General features: G+C 41.0%; 1 protein-coding gene across 1 annotated transcript in view; it reads left to right on the top strand.

Annotated features, from left to right (window-relative positions):
- The window catches only part of LOC126458192 (RNA polymerase-associated protein RTF1 homolog), a 125,573-nt gene that overhangs the window by 64,224 nt on the left and 39,559 nt on the right, over positions 1–21,790 (top strand). The window contains exon 9 of the mRNA XM_050095075.1: positions 21,574–21,769. Coding sequence (XP_049951032.1) covers positions 21,574–21,769 — 196 coding nt within the window. The remainder of the gene's footprint in view (positions 1–21,573; positions 21,770–21,790) is intronic.

Genomic DNA, 21,790 nt, shown 5'->3' with positions numbered 1-21,790 from the left:
ACATCTCCTCATCATGTTCAACCGGATCTGGTGCGTTGAAGTCTTTCTACTGCAATGGCGGGCTATCACCATCATTCCAGTGCTCAAACCAGGCAAATACCCGTTTGATGTGGATCATTGTTGGTCCATCAGCCTCACCAACATTCTTTGTAAGCTGTTAGAACGTATGGTAAGTCGACGGTTGTGTTGGGTCCTGTAATCAAGTGACCTACTGGCTCCATGGCAGTGCAGTTTACACCAAGGTCGCTCTACCACTGATAATTTAGTTTCCCTTGAGCTGCCATCTAAACAGCCTTTTCCAGACGCCAACTCCTGGTTGCTGTCTTTTATTATTTACGAAATTCTTAAGACACGATCTGGCGACATTATATGAGTGGGGTCTCTGGGGCCCGCTCCAGACTTTTATCGAAAATTTCTTATCGCTCCGTGCTTTCCTTCTGCAAGTTGGTGCCTCCGATAGTTCACCCCATATCCAGGAGAATGGGGTCATGCAGGGCTGTGTATTGCATGAATCTCTATTTTTAGTGGCCATTAACAGTCTAGCAGCAGCTGTCGGGCTGTCTGTCTCACCTTCTCTGTATGCAGATGACTTCTATATTTCATACTGCTCTTTGAGTACTGGTGTAGCTGAGTGGCATCTACAGGAAGCCATCCACAAGGCACAGTCATGGGCTCTAGCCCACAGCTTCCAGTTTTCAGCCGCAAAGTCGTGTATCATGCACTTCCGTCGGCATTGTACTGTTCATCCGTAACCAGAACTTCACCTTACTGACGATCCATTCACTGTAGTGGAGACATATCGATCCTTAGACTGGTTTTCGACGCCCAATTGTCGTGGCTTCCTCATCTTCGTCAGCTGAAGTGGAAGTGCTGGCAGCACCTCAATGCCCCCCGCTGCCTGAGCAACACCAATTGGGGTGCAGATCGCTCTATGTTGCTGCAGCTTTACAGAGCCCTTGTTCTCGATTCTTCACTTGTACCATGGCCATGAAGTGGTTTACACTGACAGCTCGATCTCACATTTACTTTGCATATGTCCATGGAGGGCATATTGAACAGCATTTCTTGTGCTCTTGAGCCCATCCGCTCATGCCCTGGCGAGTCATTTCTTCTCTGTACTGACTCCTTGAGCAGCTACAAGCTATCAACCAGTGTTACCCACAGTCTACACGGAAACTGCTTCTAGAGATCGGCATCCCCATAACTAAACTGCAATCATTATTACGCCACAAGGTTTTTCATCTTTGGGAGACGGAATGGATTAATCTCAGTACGCACAATGCACAGCGTGCCATTAAGGAGACTACGAATGTGTTTAAGTCCTGGATGCGGGCTTCTTGCAGGGACTGTATGGTTCTCTGCCGGCTCCACATTGGCCATCTTCCTTAGTGAGGACCCTCCTCGGTGTCACTGTGGCTCACTTGCAACTGACCTCCACATCTCACTGGACAGTGGACTTTCAACCTTCCCACCACCCTGTCTTCAGTGTCTGGTGACAATGCCTCAACAGCAGATTTAGTTTTGCGTTTTATACGTAAGGAGGTTGTTTATCATACCATCTAAGGGTGGGCATTTAGCCTCCTCTCAGAGGCCGCCATCCTCCCTCCATTTTAACTCTGTCGTCTTATCTTTGCATTTGTTTGTTTTTGGTGGTCGTCTTTTCCCTACGTGTGTTCATCTCGCCTCGTCTTTTTGGGGTGGACATTTTAATGTGTTGGGGAGTGGCTGGCTCATCCTATTTTTATTCTTATGATCAGCCAGTCCAGACCATCTGCTCTATAGTTTTGATACTTACTTCTACTTTTCCTTATGACGCAAATTTCCCCCCTTTTTGTTCTTTCCAGTCATTTTCTTTTTAGGTGTGGTTCCCCAATCCTTTTCCCCCTTTTACTTTCTCAAACGTACTTAGCGCATTTTTGTATCTTGAGCCTTGCTTGCATCAGGAAAAAGGGACTGATGACCTTGTACTTTGGTCCCTTCATACCCCAAACCAACCAACCAATAATAAACAGTTGTAAAAGATGACGATACTCAGTATGAAATCCCCTTCCCCTCCCCCGTCCTCCTACCTCCCTGCTCTCCCCTCGCCCGTCCTCCCACGTCCCCGCTCTCCCTCCCCTCCCCCTGCCCGACCCCCGACCTCCCCGACCTTTGAGCGCCTCCCCGCCCTCCCACCGAGCGCCTCCCCGCCCTCCCACCAAGCGCCTCCCCGCCCTCCCACCGAGCGCCTCCCCGCCCTCCCACCGAGCACCTCCCGACACAGCCCCTCCCCACCCCTCGAGTAACTATAGTCACCTAGCTGTAACAATGAACTGCACCCTCTAAAATTCAAGTTCACACAATGTAGTGGAATGCTTCCCGGATGCAAGTCGATCTCTGTGATTATATGTGACGCTGAATCTCATCTTATGTGGAAGCATCCAATAGTGTTTGGTTAGTGCTGGGTATTATACATTTGTATTTCGTTGGTGGGTGTGTGTGTGTGTGTGTGTGTGTGTGTGTGTGTGTGTGTGTGTGTGGTTTTCATGCTGTGGTCTATGGGTAGCATCTGTGATCAGTAATCAAAACATCCTTGGTTCCACGTTCAAATCCTGCCACCACTTGAAGTTTGAATAAAAATTACCTGCTTTCGCGGCATAAGACCTCTGGAACGAGAAGTGACCCCATTCAGCCAATGGCTTTGTTAAGAAGTCAGAGGAACAGACAGTAGATCAAGGCACTCGTTGCCCTTGGAGTTGGAAACTGTCTGTAAAGGGGGAAGAATGATCAATGGCATGAGGATGCAGAAGGCAATGGAAACTACTGCATCAAAGACCTATAATGTGAATCCACAGGACATGTGGTCTGTTGTTATAACATTCTGTGAGTCAGGGCATGGACTGACAGAAGTTTGAATGTGATAGGGAAGCTAGGAAATCTGAAAAGGAAAATGCCAAGGCTCAGTGCAGATGTTGTGACAGTCAGGGAAGTGAAGTGAAGTGAAGTGAAGTGAAAAGGAAAGAAGACAGATTTCCGGTCAGATGAGAATAGGGTAATACCAACAGCAGCAGAAAATGGTATAACGAGAGTAGATTTCGTTATGAATATGGAGGTAGGCCAGAGACTGAGTTACTGTGAACAGTCAATGATAGGGTTGTTCTCATGAGAATCGACACCACACCAATTTTGTTACCAATAGTTCAGGTACATATGCCGTCATCTCAAGCCAAAGATGAAGAGATAGAGAAAGTATATGAAGATACCGAACAGGTAATTCAGTACATAAAGGTAGATAAAAATCTAATAGTCGGTGGGGATTTGAATGCGTTTGTAGAGAAAGGAATAGGAGAAGAGGTTACTGGAGGTTATGGGTTTGAGGCAAGGAACAAGAGAGGAGAATGACTAATTGAGTTCTGTAATAAATTTCAGCTAGTAATTGCAAATACTATGTTCAAGAATTACAATAAGAGGAGATATGCTTGGAAAATACCAGTAGGTACAAGATGATTCCAGTTATGTTACATCATGGGTAGGTAGAGACTCCAAAATCTTGTTGGATTGTAAGGCATACCCAGGATCAGATATAGACTTAGACCACAATTTAGTAGTGATGAAGAGTAGCCTGAAGTTAGAGACTAACAAGGAAGAATCGTGTAAAGTGGGATACAAAAATATTGAGGAGGAATGAAGAGAGATGCATGAAGTTCTCTTAGGCTGTAATTACTACAATAAGGAATAACTCGGTAAGCAGTTCAGTTGAGGAGGGATGGACATCTCTAAAATGGCAATCACAGATGCTGGAAAGAAAAAAATTTAGTACCAGGAAAGAAAGTGAAAAGAAACCATAAGTAATGGAAGAAATACTTCAGCTGATCAATGAAAGAAGGAAGTATAGAAATGTTCAGGGAAATTCAGGAATACAGACATACAAGTCACTTAGGAATGAAACAAATAGGAAGTGCAGGGAAGCTAAGGCTAAATGGCTGCATGAAAAATAAGAAATTGAAAAAAAATGTTAGTTGGAAGGACTGACTCAGTATATAGAAAAGTCAAAACAACCTCCTGTGAAATTAAAAGCAAGTGTGATAATATTAAGAGTGCAGTGGGAATTCCACTGTTAAATGCAGAGGAGAGCGCTGATAGGTGGAAAGTGTACAGTGAAGGCGAGTACAGCGAAAGCCTCTGCATGGGGGAAGACTTACCTGAGGACGTAATAGAAGAAAAAACTGGAATCTATATAGAATTGAGAGGGGATCCAGTATTGGAATCAGAACTTAAGAGTTTTGGAAGACTTAAGATTGAATAAGGCAGACTCGATAGATAACATTCCATCAGAATTTCTAAAGTCATTGGGGGAAATTTCAGCGAAACAACTATTCATTTTGGCGTGTAGAATGTATGAGTATGGTGATAAACTCTCTGACTTTCAGAGAAACATCATCCACAGAATTGTGATATTGCAGAGCTGACAAGTACAAGAATTGGTCCACATTCAGCTTACCAGCTCATGCATCCAAGTTGCTGACAAGACTCATATCCAGAAGAATCCAAAAGAAAATTGAGTGTCTTGTAGATTATGATCAGTTTTGCTTTGGGAAAGCTAAAGGTACCAGAGACACAGTTCTCACATTGCAGTTGATAATGGAAACAAGACTAAAGAAAAATCAAGATACGTTCATAGGATTTGTTTACCTGAAAAAAGCATTAGATGTCGTCAGATGGTGCAAGATGTTCGCAGTTCTGAGAAAAACAGTGGCAAGCTATAGGGAAAGACTGCATTATGTACAAGAGGCAAGGAGGAACAATAAGAATGTAAGACCAAGGATGAAGTGCTTGAAATAAAAAAGGGTGCAAGACAGGATGTAGTCCTTTGCCCATTGAAACAATATCATTAGTAAGATTTGCTGATGACATTGCTAACCTGAATGAAAGTGAAGAAGAATGATAGGATTTGCTAGATGCAATGAACAGTCTACTGATTACAGGATATTGGTTGAGAATAAATTGAAGAAAGACAAAAGTAATGAGAAGTAGCAGAAATGAGAGCCGAGAGAAACTTAAAGTGAGGATTGGTGATCACAAAGTAGACGAAGTTACGGAATTCTGCTACCTAGACAGCAAAATAATCCCTGATGGATGGAGCAAGGACGACATAAAAAGCAGACTAGCATTGGGAAAAAGGGCATTCCTGGCAAAGAGGAGTTGCTAGTATCAAATTTAGGCCTTAATTTGAGGAAGAAATTTCTGAGAATATGTGTCTGGAGCACAGCATTGTGTGGTAGTGAAACATGTATTGTGAGAAAACTGGAAAAGAAGAGAATCAGCATTTGAGATGATGTGCTACAAAAGAATGTTGAAAATTAGGTTTACTGATAAGGTAAGGAATGAGGAGGTCCTGCACAAATCAGAGAGGAAAGGAATATACGGAGAACATTGACAAGAATAAGGGACAGCATGGTAGGACATCTGTTGTCATCAGGGAATGACTTCCATGGTACTAGAGGTAACTGTGGAGGGTAAAAACTACAGAGGAAGACAGAGATTGGACTACATCCAGCAAATAATAGAGGACATAGGTTGCAAGTGATACTCTGAGATGAAGAGGTTGGCACAGCATAGGAATTCATTGCATGGCACATCGAACCAGTCAGATGACTGATGACTCAGAAATCATTTGTGAAGAAATAGGAAATAAAAGTTAAAAGATCCGTGACTCAGGATCCAAACACACAAAGAAAGAAAGTTAGGCAAGAATTGGAAAGAAACTGAACAATTTTTGTGGCACAACGAGCGGTTCAGGTGTGATGTTGAGCACTCTGATAGGATGAAACCAGCACCAATGCATAAAGTGTCAACTATCAAGTATTTTTAATGGAACTATAGCAACTAAGTGTTGCATTGTACTCTCTTGCCACTTTATTTATTTACACGTCTAGTTCCGTAGGACCAAATTGAAGAGCAAATCTCAAAGGTCATGGACCATGTAGTACATGAAATTAAAACATAAAAGTAATAACAGATAAAATAAAATATTTATGAACCCAAAAAAGTCAAGCCATAAGTTTTAAGTAAATGCAATCAACAATATAACATAAGAATTAGCTCAGGTTTTCAAGGAACTCCTCAACAGGATAGGAGGAGTGACCCATGAGGAAACTCTTCTGTTTCAATTTGAAAGTACATGGATTACTTTAAAGATTTTTAACTCTTGTGGTAGCTTATTGAAAATGGATGCAGCGGTATACTGCACACCTTTTTGCATGAGAGTTAAGGATGTGTGATCCAAATGTAGATTAGATTTCTGCTGAATATTAACTGAGTGAAAGCTGCTAATTCTCGGGAATAAGCTGATATTGTTAACAGGAAACGACAGTAAAGAAAATATATATTGAGAGGGCAATGTGAAAATACCCAGACTAGTGAACAGGGGTCAACAAGAGGTTTGTGAACTTACGCCACTTATTGCCCGAACTGCCCATTTCTGAACCAAAAATATCCTTTCGGAATGGGAAGAGTTACCCCAAAATATGCTACCATATGACATAAGTGAATGAAAATAAGCAAAGTAGACGAATTTTTGTGTCGAACGATCACTTACTTAAGATACCGTTCGAATAGTAAAAATGGCAGCATTAAATCTTTTTGAACAGTATCCTGAATGTGGGCTTTCCATGACAGTTTACTATATCTGAATACCTAGAAATTTGAACTGTTAAGTTTCACAAATCAAATGCCCATTCTGTGAAATTAAAATGTTGGGTTTTGTTGAATTGTGTTAGAAACTGTAAAAACGGAGTCTTAACTGTCATTTAGCATTTTTTTTTTTTTTCCGCAAGCCATGAACTTCAGTCATGAACTGCACTATTTGAAATTGAGTGAATGTTGTACACAACTTCCTTTACTACCAAGCTTGTGTCATCAGCAAACAGAAATATTTTAGCTACTCATAATACTAGAGGGCATATCATTTATATAAATAAGGAACAGGAGTGACCCCAACCACTGATCCCTGGGGCACCCCCACCTTGACCATACCTCACTCAGACTCCACATCACAGCCGTTCTCAACTCTGCGAATAATTACCTTTTGCTGTCTGTCTGCTAAAGTAAGAGGTGAACCAATTGTGAGCTACTCCTCGTATTCCGTAATGGTCCAACTCCTGGAGCAATGTTTTGTGTTCAAGACAATCAGACGCCTTAGTTAAATCAAATAATATGCCTAGCATTCAAAACCTTTTGTTAAACCCATCCACTACCTCACAGAGAAAATAGAATATAGCATTTTCAGTTGTTAAACGACTTCTAAAGCCGAACTGTAAATTTGATAGCAAATTATGTGATATGAAATGATCAATTACCCTTACACACACATAGCCTTTTCAATAACTTTAGCAAACACTGATGGCTTAGAAATAGGTCTAAAATTGCCTATATTATCATTATCTCCCTTTTTATAAAGTGACTTTACTACTGAGTACATTAATCATTCAGTAAACTGACCATTCCTAAAGGAAAAATTACATATATGGCTAAATACAAGGCTAACACGTGCAGCACAGTACTTTAAAATTCTGCTAGGCACCCCATCATATCCATGAGAGTCCTTAGTCTTCAGTGATTTAAGTATTGACTCAATCTCTCCCCCCCCCCCCCTCCCCCCCCCTCCCCCCACCCACAGAGGAGTATTTCAGACGTCAATATCGGAAAGGCATTTGCCAAGAAAGTTATATGTTCCCTGTAGAAACTAAATTTCTATTTAATTCACCAGCAGTGCTCAGAAAATGATCGTTAAATACTGTGCATATAACTGACTTATCAGTAAGAGAAATATTTTTACTATGAACTGTCTTTATATTGTTGACCTTGTGCTGCTGACCAGACACTTCCTTTACAACTGACCATACGGTTTTAATTTTATCCTGTGAATTAGCTATTCTACTTTCATACCACATACTCTTTGCCTTCCTAATAACATTTTTAGCACCTTACAATACTGTTTGTAATGGGCTACTGTAGCTAGATTGTGACTACTTCTAACATTTTGATATAATTACCACTTTGTTCTACATAATATCCTTATCTCACTAGTCAGCCACCAAGACTGCCTTTTACTGCTAGTACCCCATTTAGAACTTTCTAATGGAAAGCAACTCTCAATGAGCATGAGGAATGTGTTAAGGAAAGCATTATATTTGTCATCTGTGTTACCGGCACTATAAACATCCTGCTACTCTTGTTCCTTAATGAGGTCTAAAAAACTCTCTATTGCTGTTGGATTGGCTTTCCTACATAGTTAGTAATTATATGCGATATTTGTTTGAGTTCAAAAGCCTTTTGTGTTAAAATTTGTGCATCATGGTCTGAAAGGCCGTTCACCCTTTTAATAACAGAATGCTCATCTAATAATGAAGAATGAATAAAAATATTGTTCATGGCTGTGCTGCACCCTAGTTGGAGAAAAAACAATGTGTATCAGATCATATGAGTTTAGGAGGTCTAGCAACATCCTATTTCCCCCCCTGCATAATCACATACAAAATTAATGTTGAAGTCAACTAATTTCTGGTACTTTCTATAAAGTGAACCAAAAACCCTCTCTAGTTTGAGCAGAAATGCTCTAAATCAGAGTTAGGGGACCTATAAACAACAACAATTAGAAATTTAGTTTCACTAAATTCAGCTGCCCCTGCACAACATTCAAATATCTGTTCTGTGCTGTGCTATGGACTCAAACGGAATACTGTTTCTTACGTATGTGGCCACTCTGCAAGGAACTCCTTGAAAAACAGCCAGCTAATCTGTATACTGGTAAAGGAAGCCTCTGACACATTAAATTTAAGTCCTTTTATTTACAATGTCTACCTTTTTCTCTGTAAAACCAATATTTATTGAGTTCTGTTTCCTCTTAATGTTAAAATTACCACACATTGGTTTTTATTAAAGTACTAGCATATAAACTTTACCTAGTCGTAATCTTAGGGTCATATTGTCATTACTTAGACACTACCAAACCTGCAACATATGCTTGATTTTAGCAGGGAAACATAGGTTGTTAGTCTTAATGTACAACTTCTACCATACCTTGTAATTTTTAATAGCTCCTAACAATTTATCAAAGATATACTTCATTATTTGTAAAATAATTGTCTCGTTAATTGGACTGCAAAAAAAAAAAAAAAAAAAAAAACTGGACACAGATGCAAAATCATGCTGTCAGCGTTAACTCTGGTGAGGAGCGGCAGCTGACAATGTGAACCACATGGCATTGCACGTGATGAGCTGCCGAGAGCATGCCCGGGAACATATTACCTCGTCGAAGTAGGAGCAGATACTAGTTGAATGACAGTTTGGTGTGTGTGGCCCTTTGAAAATGTGGCTGTCTGGTCATACCTGAGGCGGAAGAGACCAGCGAGGTTGCTGGGGAGATGCAGTGCTACCTTGGCTGGTAGGCACTTTGCTGATTGCCGGTTTTCTGTCAGCATTGCCCCATTGTCTGCTGCTACAAGTGGGGAAAGTGGGGAGGTGAATGGAAGGAGTTGCCGCATGGTTCACCCATTCTGAGAGGAAAACACCAGTACCAACCATGCAGTGGCGTGTTTAGAGCTGACTGAGGGTGCTTGCTGAATAGCATGCATGGGTTGTCACTGTTGTGCTCGTGCTCGTACTGTGGTTTCTTGTGAGTAGAGGTGCATGGGCAACACCTTTGCACAGCATTGGATGCATGTGAAATAGTGTCCCTGCTCCAACAGTGTGGGTGTTAGCAGCAGTAGTGAAAGCATTCTTTCAGGAATGATGGGAACCTGTGGTGGCAGGGCTATGTCTGCGTTGCTGGCCAGTATGCACCCAACAGAAGCATGATGCGAGGTCACGGTAGATGAAGGTGTGGTGCTCCCCAGGACATTGCAGAGATGTTGGTCGTTGCTGGGCCATGAAGCCTTGAAGCTGCTGTACGAAACCTGGGAGCATGCTGTCGGGAAGAAGTGGAGATGCTTCAGAAATATCACTGGGAGTGGCGAGTGGCAGTCTGTATACCATTTCACTGACAGAAGTTCCCACGTCAGTTTTTTGTGTGATCTGCAGGTCTAGAAGTTCCAGGCGTAAATCAGTGGACCATTTGAAAGAATAACATGTAGGTGTGGCTTTAAGTGTGTGGTGGAATTCCTTCACCATGTTATTAGCTGCAGTGTGGTAGCTGATGGTATGGTGGAAATTGGAGCCACGGGTGCTGTCAGAGATTGGAAGAGGGCAGAGGTGAACTGGCATCCGCGATCTGTAGTGATATCGCAGTGGCATCTAAAGCGGGACACCCAGGTCTGAATGAAGGCTACAGACACAGTTTGGGCTGAAATGTCGGGGATAGGGATGGCCTCCAGCCAGCACGTAAATCGGTCAGTAATTGTCGGCAGATATCGACAGCCATTGGAGGAGGGTAGTGGGCTGACAATGTCGAGGTTTATGTGTGTGATCTGCTGTTGTTTGGGGGGAGAAATGGCCACAGGGGAGTAAATGTGCGGTCTGACCTTGGTGTGCTGGCACGGAATACAGGACTGGGCACAATTGCTGCAGTTGCATTGAATGTCTGTCCAGCCTAAACATTATTTCAGAAGAGTGGCAGAAGTGCGGATGCTTGGATGCGCAAGACCCTGGACGCAGTCAAGTGCCTATTTTTTGGAAGGCAGACAGGAGAAAGGGGTGGGAGTAATCATTGGAACGTCAGGTTGTGAAGGATCCATGAGGATGTCACACGAGATCTTACAGTTGGAGCCGGATATGGATCTTAGCTGGTGGTTGAGGCCAGAGTCAGTGTTCGGAAGGACTTCAGTTAGGCCTGGTTCGCCCTCTTGAGCAGCAGGCAGAGCATTATATCTAAGGTCAGCTGATAGTGCAGGATATCTAAGGCAATCAACCACAATGTTATTGATGGTGGCAACATGCTGGATGTCAGTACTGAATTGTGTTATGTTCTCCTGTAGCCTAAACTGTGAGGGTGAGATGTGGTCTGTCTTTCCTGTGAAAACCAGAGGCGAGGGGGCTGTGGTCTGTAAAGATTGTTAAGACACGTCCCCCGATGTAGGAAATAGTGAATGGCTTCATGAAATGCGAGCTGTTCTTTGTTGTGTGTGTCCTTGCAGCATTGTGCCTCTGAGAGGTTAGATGAAAAGAAGGCAAGTGGTTACCAGATGTTGTACATCCATTGCTGTAAGGTGGCCTTGATAGCTGTCTAGCTTGTATCCACCACTATTGCGAGGGGGGACACTAGGATGGAGAATGCGCCAAAAGGACCACATTAGTGAGGTCACTTTTTTTTTTTTTTTTTTTTTTTTTTTTTTTTTTTTTTTTTTTTTTTTTTTTTTCTCGGTCTAGGCCTGGGTCCAAGGGACCAGTTTGTTGCCTTTGTTTTTTTAGCCACAGAGTGCTGTAGTTAGGTGCTCTTGGGTGGCAGTGGTGTCCTTAAGATGTCGATGAACCTTGCTCATCCCAATAATGTATTTTGCCGTGTTGAGTACCTCTCCAGCCTTCAGTAGGCAGGGGAAAAAATATGTGTAGATGTTGGTGGTGTTCAGTAGGGTCCCTGAAGCTGATGAGTACATCATCTAGGTTGGTGAAACATCTTGGTGTACCCTGGAGGATGATGTCCAAAAATCACTGCCAAGAGTGTGCAGCATTGTGGAGGCCAAATGTCATGAATGCACTCTAGAACAAGCTGAATGGTGTGATTATGGCTATTTTCTTAATGCCCTCTGGGGCAATTGGGATTTGTGTGTGGGCTGTAGTGCAATGTACCTTACTGAAGGTAATAGCTTCTGAGATTGCAATAATCTTAGGTGCAGAGTAGTGGGATAGGATAGTGATCAGGGATGATGTGGGCATTGAGTGTTTGGTAATCATCCAAAGGTGCAAGGAACTGTCCTCCTTGGGGACAAGGCGAAGAGCTGAAGCGTAAGTGCTCTTGGAAGGTTAAAGGACACCGATAGCGAGCAGCTTTTCAAACTCCCAAACTCCCTTTGTACGATTTTGCATCTGTGCTGGAGGGACCGGGGGGGGGGGGGGGGGGGGGGGGCAGAGCTGACACAACAGAAAATGGTGGAGCCAGGAGTAATGGCATTGTAATGCACATAGTGGCAGTGTAATGCACAGTGTCTTGCTGAACATTGTACATTCTGGGGGACACCAGGTGGCTGGATGAGAAGGGGGAATTCTGCAATGAGCTGAGCATGTGGGCCTCAAATCACCAGCTGTTCTTTGGCAAAACACATGGCAGGATAGGAGCTGTAGCAGTTGTGTCTGTCAAAGATTCTGTTGAACAAAGCTTCGCTATGCTGTAATGACCGCGGAAGTTGGACCCCAGAATGGGGTCAGTAAGGTCCACGACTGTGAAGGTCCAAGGGAGTTGATCCTGAAGGCCTAAATAGAGCAAACCGGCATGCACCACATAACAAGGGATGGCGGCAGTGATGGGATGGGGTTTTGTGATTTAGGAGTAATTTGCAGGGAAATGTGGATAAATCAGACCTGGTTTTGATGAGTTATGAACTGGGGAACTAGCATAATTCAAATCCCATATGCATAGGTGCTGTGATCTGGTATAGTAAGCAGACATGCCTACTGCCGGTGGCTGCCGAAGTACATTGGGTGTTGGGACCAGAAGTGTGGAGCTCTGCAGTTGGCAGCATTCTCGTCTAATCTCTGGTATTACCAGCAAGCTGTGCCTAGGTTTCGTGCATTTTTCAGTCATATACTATATAAGTTCATTAAACATAAATTCAGAGTCAATAATTATATCCAAGTACTGTAATCGTTTAGCTTGTTGCAAAACATTATTGTTTGGAACAATGCTGTTACTCTACACCTTCTCCTTGTTATTAGCATTGGTTTTGGTTCTTGCTCATTAAAACGGATTTTCTTGTTTTGGGCCCAAAATGTGATTTTTCTGTTTCTCTATTGCAGAGCTTATGAGCTATAGTGACTGTATCTGCTTTGGACAACAGGATTAAGTTATCTGTAGATGCTACCATTTTCATATTTGCTGTGTAATCCAATTAAGTAGAGAATTATACATGTATTCCAAAAACCTGGGCCGCAGCAAGATCCCTACGGGCACACTTTTGTCACCCTCTTTTCTAGTTTGATGCTGTTAAATGCCAACACTGCTGTTCTATCACTGAAATAGTTATTTGCTCGGTTATATTAGTTCCTAGGACATTCAGATTCTAGTAGCACTTGGGCCACCAAGCTGTATCAAAAGCTCCCTGAACATCAAGACTGATAATTATTATATACTGTCCTTCTGATATGCTTTCCTCTGCGAAGTTCTTAACAGTCAACCAACACTGCATTGACTGTCCCTCTCCATGGAGTAAATCCATACTGAATGTTGTTTAGGAGACGAAGACATGTATAATTCTATTAATTAATAGTGTTTCCAATACTTTTCCCTCTGTATAAAGAAGGTTGATGGTACGAAATTTGGACACTTCCATGCTGTTTTCTTTATCAGGTTTCAGAATATGTACTATTTTAGCTTTTTTCCACAATCTTGGAAAGCAACTGTTCTTTAGGCAACTGTTATATAAAGCGGTGAGATGGAAAGGAAAAATGCTATACAGTCAACGAATGATCTTGGTAACACTATTTTCACCAGGAGTCTTGTTTTCAGCCAAGTTTGTTGTTATTTCCTCTATTTCTGTCTGTGTATAAGCTACATCTTCTGCCATTCTGTTGGGTTGTGGTGTTTGAGGTCTTATTAGTTTTTGGTATTCTGTGTCTGGAGTTTCATCATCCTCAGGCACAAAATATTTGAGCCTGAGGTCTGTCGTTGTTGTTGTTGTTGTTGTTGTTGTTGTGTTATCACTTTTCCTTAACGTTGTTGTGGGTGTATTACCTCTGATTTTCCCTGATGTGATTCGATAGACTGTATTCCAAAGGTTATTTGTTGGGGTCAAGCTTCCGGGTTTTTTTTTTTTTTGCTATCTGTATAGCTGTGCTGTATTCCTTCTTTTCTTTACAATATTGTTGTCTTTGTAGCACCCTCAGCTGTTTGTTGTCCTTTGGCCTTTGATAAATTTGCCTTAGCGCAATGGTTTTTCTTTCACATTGCAGTTAATTCAGATGTCGAGCAGGGAACAAATTTTCTTCCAGTTCTGTACTTGAGCTGGTTTTGTATCTTGAACGCTTTACTGCATGAGATATGTAGAACATCTTCAAATTCTGTGATAAGAGCTTCAGTATTTGTATTTGCTTGAATTTTAGCTGCCAAATTCTGGTCTATTTCTTGTAAGTTTTGTGAGTCCATGTTTGGTAAATATCTGTGCATAAGTTCTTTGAAAAAGTACCCATCAAAATCTCTCCGGTTTTTATCTCTAACAATAATTTTTTTTAGTTTGAATTATGCTTCCAGCATATGCCGTTGGGCATACTCCTATGATGATGAAAATAATAATCTTACTGTCGGAGCAACTCTCTTCTTCACCACACGCCTATTGGCTTATGCCGGTATTACACTACCATATTTCTTTGGCAAAGTTGATATGTCAAATATTTATGTCAAAGAAATTTGATGGTTTAATAAGGAACTTTGTCAAATTTTGCCTGTCGTCAAATATGATCAAATCGAGGGCCTCGCCGTAGATTTGATCATAAGTCATTCGTCTTCTGTTCAATGCAATGTAAAATGTAATAGCTTCAAGCGCTGGCTTTGCTACATCTACTTGACGTCTCTGTAGTGTGTTTGTAAACGTGGCTTCAAAGTTGGTTGTTCCTTTGACCTTAAAAAAATAAAAATAAAAATAAAATAAAATAAAAAAATAAAACAACTTGATTTGCCTAGGGTGGGGGTGAACAAGGGGCACAGTGCAGGCTATTAGTTGTGAGTTGATGGGCAGGTGGAATATGCTGCAGGTGACTTCATGTCCACAGTCGCAGCTACAGTCATTCATGTCTACATCTGGAAACATCCAGACAGCTTTTCAGTGAGCTGGAATAGAGGATGTGGTCATACTCTAAAATGAAAATTTCTATCTTAGATTTCCATTCTACTGTGTCTATTTCTGAACTATGGATGCCACAATTTAAAAAGCGCTTCATCAGTTTCGTACTTTTAATTAATTTTGTGTCGTTGGAAGACTAATTCTATTATTCAAAATTAAAAATAATTCTTACTGTCCATACAGTGTACTAAACATTTATTTACCTTCACATATTCCCCCTTCAGTGCTTTATAAATCACTTCACATGTTTCTGGAATTATTTTGGTTAATGTGTACTGTGATATCAGAGTTCTGTGTTGTAAGCTATAGTAGGTCTCTCATGTATCCAGAAATCGCAGTGTCACAATTTGCCTGTCTGCTGCACATATAGCATTTCTTAAGAGAGTATTCTGTTCTGTAATATGAGAAGCCGAATTACTGAGCAAATACTGAAATACACACTCATCCATTTGTAAGTAATTTGTATACTAAGACTTCACTTCACTTGCAGCTCTCGTAACAGATTTTGCTGAATGCTTTTATTATCTTTACGTAATACTTACGGCTTCATCCCCAAGTATGTTTCCTTTTTTCCACTGCTTTTCATCCAAATACACACACAATGCAATTGTTGTACTAGAAAATACAGCGCATAGTAACAAGTTGTCATCTTGAAATTTGACAAAAAAATACGACAACAGTGTAATACCCCTTTTTAGTGCCACATCAAAGATCTTTATCAAAGAAATTTGACGAATATTTCATATATATTTCTTTGTCAAAGAAATATGATATGTAATACCAGCCTTAGTACCAGCAGTAGATGAGGAGTGGCCATAGTTAACTCAATATTGCTCTTTCCTTTATTATTTTCAAAATTTTATCTGTTTTTCCCCTCATTCAGTAGCTACAGTTTAGTAGAAGCGAGTAATTCTTCCATCTTCTTTCATCTGGAGTTTGTTACTGTATCGTGCCACATGCTAGATCTTGCATTGCTATCCATAGCAATTACTGAACCAACTATCTTATTGTGGGTTATCATGTCATCAGTTTTTCTCAGGTCATCTTGGGTGGGTTTTGTGATAAGTACATGCTAAATATAAAAAAATCACCAATTTTCTTTTACTATTTTAACAATTACTGCATCTTCATCGGACAAGTGGCTAATCATTATGGAATCAATATCTTCATTGGGTGTCAGTATTTCTGCTCTTCCCCTTGTTTCACCTGCACTCAATATCTTGTAACCCCTAGTGATTCCACCTACATTTTGTTGATAACAACATGGTTTTTGCATGAAAGAAATGTCAATCTGATATTGCACAATAAGCTGCATTAAGTTAGCTGTGCAGCTCTGAAGTGCTGTAGATTTATTTGTATGCACTTGATTTGTTTTTGAAGAGACCAAGTTGTTGGCTTGTATTTGGTTTTGCCATTAGTGTTATTGTTCTGTTTGCATTGTATACTATTTATTTCCCACAAATCCATGCTACTAAGTTGTTCGTACTTGAACACAAAGGTGGCAAACATGACCACATATAGTGACCATTTCATTTTTAATCACACTTAACAGTCGCTGTAGGTGACAACATTCGTCGATTGCTTTAGTTTTTGTAAGTTGTTTATCAATTAATTGTTGCAAAGCTACAAAATCTTTAGTGTACTCGTCGCCCTCAAAAAGGCTTCGAATTCTTTTGAAGACATGAAGAGGTAATCTTTATGGATATCATCTGCCAGTGACGCATCTCTCATTGAGGAATGTGATACCAACAAACCACAGTTGGATTCCGTATCCACCATGTCATCATTTTGTTGTGTAGCACAAGATGCAGATAGTGTCACAGGGTGTATACGGCCCTGGACATCCAGGAGATCCGGGAAAAACCCGGGAATTTTTTCATCCGGGAAAAACCTGGACATTTTTTAGAATTCCGGAATTTTTCATTGTTTTAGACTTTAGTTAAAGTTTTGTAGGTTTGACGTGTAAGATCTGATACGCTGAAAAAATTGTTCAAATGGCTCTGAGCACTATGGGACTTAATTTCTCAGGTCATCAGTCCCCTAGAACTTAGAACTACTTAAACCTAACTAACCTAAGGACATGACAAACATCCATGCCCGAGGCAGGATTAGAACCTGTGACTGTAGCGGTCACGCGGCTCCAGACTGAAGCGCCCAGAACCGCACGGCCACACCGGCCTGATACGCTTAGAAAGAACTTTAGTCCACTACTGCTGAATAATACTGCAGCAATGAAACATAAATCAGAGAATAACACCAAAATAAAAGATTAGTTGCATAGAAAATGGGTAATTTACACAATGCAGAGACCAGAGTGCCGACACCGAAAAGTGTCAAATGCTTTAGGTCGAAGATTATGCAGTACGTCCGTAATAACTAACGTGCATTCGATGTGCGTGACGTCACAATTGCTTACATTTTTAACAGATCACCAGAAAATATTACGAATAGTGGCTTGAGATGCGTTACTTTCAAAGTAAATTTCCACGCAAGATGATTTATGTTACGTGTGAGAATGTGCAGTGAATTTCTTAAATCACAAGGCATTATAACTCTCATTCAAAATGTAACACTTTGAGGATCAGCCATTTGAAAAATGTCGGGCCCAGAAGATAAGTCATTTATGCCACTATTTAAAATTTTACCGGCACATTTGTATTTGATATGACTTAACGTGTAACACACGCTAAAAAAAGACCGAGCTTCAAGTTAGTTTTCATATTTAATGTTGTTCTTTCATAGATAAAAAATTATGCAATCGATGGCAGAAAGTGTAATTGACCTTCAAAAAAATGTGCATAATGTGTTACTGAGCAATGTCACAAATCTCTTCATGCCAGAACACTTCGACTTTTCTACGCAATTGATAATCATTTTGGCACGATTTTAATTGCCAAATTAGAGCCTGTTAGTAGGTCTACGGACTTCCTATCATTGTAGGACTAATAACAGTAGATGCCAATAGATGATGCAATTCTCGTTCATACATACACTTCTACTTAAGAGTTAACCGGTGTAGAAACACACTTTGCTGAGTTGAGCGAGCTCGGCCTATCTTCGTAACGTACGTGCTGCGGGCTGTCTTTCTCGTAGGCCTCGTGCTCTGAATAACTGCCATCATTCGCTAGCGAGATCATGTGACATGAGCTATGACCGGCTGACAAAAGTGCATCGCTCAATGCAATCTCTATTTTAGAGTTTCGGAAGCTACTGTGCTGTAATTTGTGGAATGTGTGTGTATACTTTCCAAACGCATTGTTTTTCCTGGATTTCGTTTCCTAAAGTTCTGGGAAGTCCTCCGCCGGTATAACACCTTTACGATTCAAAGGACTGATAGGTTTTACAGCTCCGAGGAAAAGTATACTGTTACTTAACACGGGTGTATTTTCACATGCTTTATACGTAATTTGATCCGGGAGAAATTGTGTTCGTAACCGTGAAATCCGGGAAAAATCCGGGAATTTTTTTTTCTTGTCCAAGTAGACACCCTGTGTCAGCAGTAGCTGCTGTGCCTGGCACTATGTGAGCTTTGGGGATCTGTGTTGTGGGTGATACTTTGCTTAAATCGTTGAATGTGTATAGAGCAGTGCAATGCAAAGATTTTATATGAGAGCATCCTTGAATACTGGAGCTGTTTGGAATATCTCTAACATACCCCAATATACATCCCCATTTAGACATTTTATTAACTATTACAGTATTGCTAATAAATGGAAATTCATTAGAAAAGACAGCTCATGTACTGCCACTTTTAAAATGCCTTACAGGGCTCTTATCTCTTTAACACACAAATTACCCTCTTGCACTAATCAATCTATATTTTCACCAGTTCTTGTAAAAATACAAATGTTGGTTCCAAATATGTGAGAGCAATGCATACTATTGATGCCAGAAATTATGCCACTTACTGATTTTACAAAGTACAATTTGTGTGTTAGAGATAATGATGCCAATAATATTTTTAAAAAGTGCCAGTACTTGAGTTGTCTTTTCTAATATATTTGTATTTATCAGTAATGTTGTATTAAGGTATTGGGAACATTGTCGGTGATGTCAGCTTTTCCTAATGAGATCATATTATTGGTAGAAAGTTTTGTTGAGCAGCTGGTGTTTGTTGAGACGATTCAGTCATAGAAGTTCCAGTAGTGCGCCCATTTTCACGCTCTTTCATAGTATTCATGCAAACTAAGTTGACACTTCGGGGCGGTGGCTGTTGGGAGTGACCATAAAGGTATTACCCATTTACAGTCGTCCTCATCAGCCACCGTGCCAACTGTCAACAACTTAGTTTGCACGTATAATAGCTTCGGTGTTGACAACTAACTGTAGCGACGTTTAAGCCGCTCGTCACGCCGATGAAACTGCCCTATTTAACAAGATTACACAGGAGCTGTATCCTCCGCGCTAAAACGAAGTAGACGACAGTGACTCTTGTGAATTAGACTGTAACACAATCAAGTTCACAAACTGTGACAGTTGCTTTAAACAACTTTTGCAACAGCACACACACACACACACACACACACACACACACACACACACACACACACACACACGCGCGTCTACATTTGTTGCTAGTCAAAGATCATTTGTGTCACGCAATTGTTGAGAACCTTGAACACATTTCTGCATACGTATATTTGCAATTAAGGAAATTATAAGAAATGTAGATTGATTTCTATGAGATGCATGTAAAGCATTAGCCGGCTTATGTACAATGTATGTATTTTCTCAGGACAATCCCACTTCCTTGTTATATACACTGATCAACCATAACATTATGACAACTTACCTAGTAGCCAGTATGTTCACCTTTGGCACAGATAATAGTGGCAATGCATTGTGACACGGAAGCAATGAGGCCTTGGTAAGTTGCTGGAGGCAGCTTACACCACATCTGCACACGCAAGTCACCTAATTCCCTTAAATTCTGGGGAGGGAGATGATGATGCTCTGAAGCCACGTTCAATTGTGTCCGAGATGTGTTTGTCAGGTTCAGATCTGATGAGTTGGGGGGCCAACACATCAATTGGAACTTGCCACTGTGTTCCTCAAATCACCCAATAAGACTCCTGACCTTGTGACATAGCGCATTATCTTGTTGAAAAATGCCACTGCTATTGGGTTGCTTAATCGTCATTAAGAGGTGTACGTGGTCTGCAACCAGTGTAAGATACTCCTTGGCTGTCATGGTGCCTTGCACGAGCTCCATTGGACCCTTGAATGCCCACATGAATGTTCCCCAGAGCATAATGGAGTCATTGCCAGCTTGTCTCTGTCCTACTGTACAGACGTCGAGGAGCTGTTACCTTGGGAGACTACATATTCATGCCCTCCGATCGGTATGATAAACAAGGTATCGGGATTCAGCAGACCATGCTATGCTCTGCCACTGCACTACTATCCAGTGCCAATGGTTACGTGCCTATTTCAGTGATAGCTGCCAATGTTGTGGTATTGACATTGGCACATGGGTAGGTGGTCAGCTGCGGAGCCTAATCTTTAGGAGTGTTTGGTACACTGTGTATTCATGCACACTTTACTCTGTCCACCATTAAAGTCTGCGTCATCTGTAATGAGGGGTGGCCACCCAACCCCAAGGTGCCTAGACTTGGTTTCACTGTGGTTTTGTCACGTGTTGAAGACTCACCACAGCCTTTCTCGAACATCCGACAATTCGTGGGGGTTCCAAAAGGCTCATGCCAAGCCTCTGGGCCACCACAATCTGACATTGGTCAAACTTAGATTCATTGTGCGCCTTCCGCCTTCTACGCACATATAGCACACTTACTGATAATACATGCACCGTGTGTGTGTGTCTGACTAGCAGTCATTCCCCATCTGGTGATGCTGCTATTGCCTGGACAGGTTTATATCGATAGTAGGTTGGTGAGCATAATGTTCTGACCGATCGGTGTACATGGTCATCCACCAGCCGTAATTGCCTTAAGTCGATGATCTTTTCATTTCCCAAAGTTAAGTTCGTTTCCTTCATTTATGGAACCAGTTTTTGGCACTGTTTCTTAACAGGATAATCAGAGCATCAGCTGTGACGCTTGTATTACATGACTGTCACAATACCATACTTTTTTTTAAAAAACTCTGCTGACGTGATATCATACTGGACTTTTTGTACATTAAAAGCTTTGTATCGCAAACAAAACTTAGGATTTTGCTGTTAAATTGTCTACATTGGCTGCATAGGAGTTATTTTAAATCTATTATGCTGGATGTTCGCATTGTTAACCACAATTTGTGTATAACATCATGGAAGCAAGTACTCCCAAACAGCTGCATATAATGGTTTGTATCACAGGTCATGAAGACACTCTGTATGACATGACAATAGTTATAGGGTGCAACGGAAGATTAGAATGTGGCCAGATACTCATCTTGCATAATCAGTTTAAAACTGGTCATATACAGTTGTTGTGAACATGACTACTGAACTACAGCCTATTAACCAAGGATTATTTTGTGTCAATACATTTTGCATTGTAAACAAGTGTTAGTTATAGAGAAGGCTACTGGTAAATGTTTTTTATTAATTATGTTATATATCTTAAAAGATTTTTTACATGTTAATTACTAATTTATTTGATTACAGGCATGGTATACAGGAGCGAGTGTTTCGTTTGGAATTTGTGAGCAATCAGGATTTTACCGATAGTGAGTTTAACAAATGGAGAGAGACGTGTGCCTTACAAGGTGTATCTCTGCCTACTCAGGAAGACCTTGAACAAAAACTGAAAGATATAAAGGAAGCAATGATTTATGAATTTAAAGAAGAAGATATAGAAAAGGTAAGTATCTGTTGCCCCTTT

The sequence above is a fragment of the Schistocerca serialis genome, chromosome 2 (genome assembly GCF_023864345.2).
Source record: "Schistocerca serialis cubense isolate TAMUIC-IGC-003099 chromosome 2, iqSchSeri2.2, whole genome shotgun sequence".
Classification (NCBI taxonomy): Eukaryota; Metazoa; Arthropoda; class Insecta; order Orthoptera; family Acrididae; genus Schistocerca; species Schistocerca serialis.
Note: the sequence above shows the minus strand (reverse complement) of the source record. Positions and strands in the feature narration are given on the sequence as shown.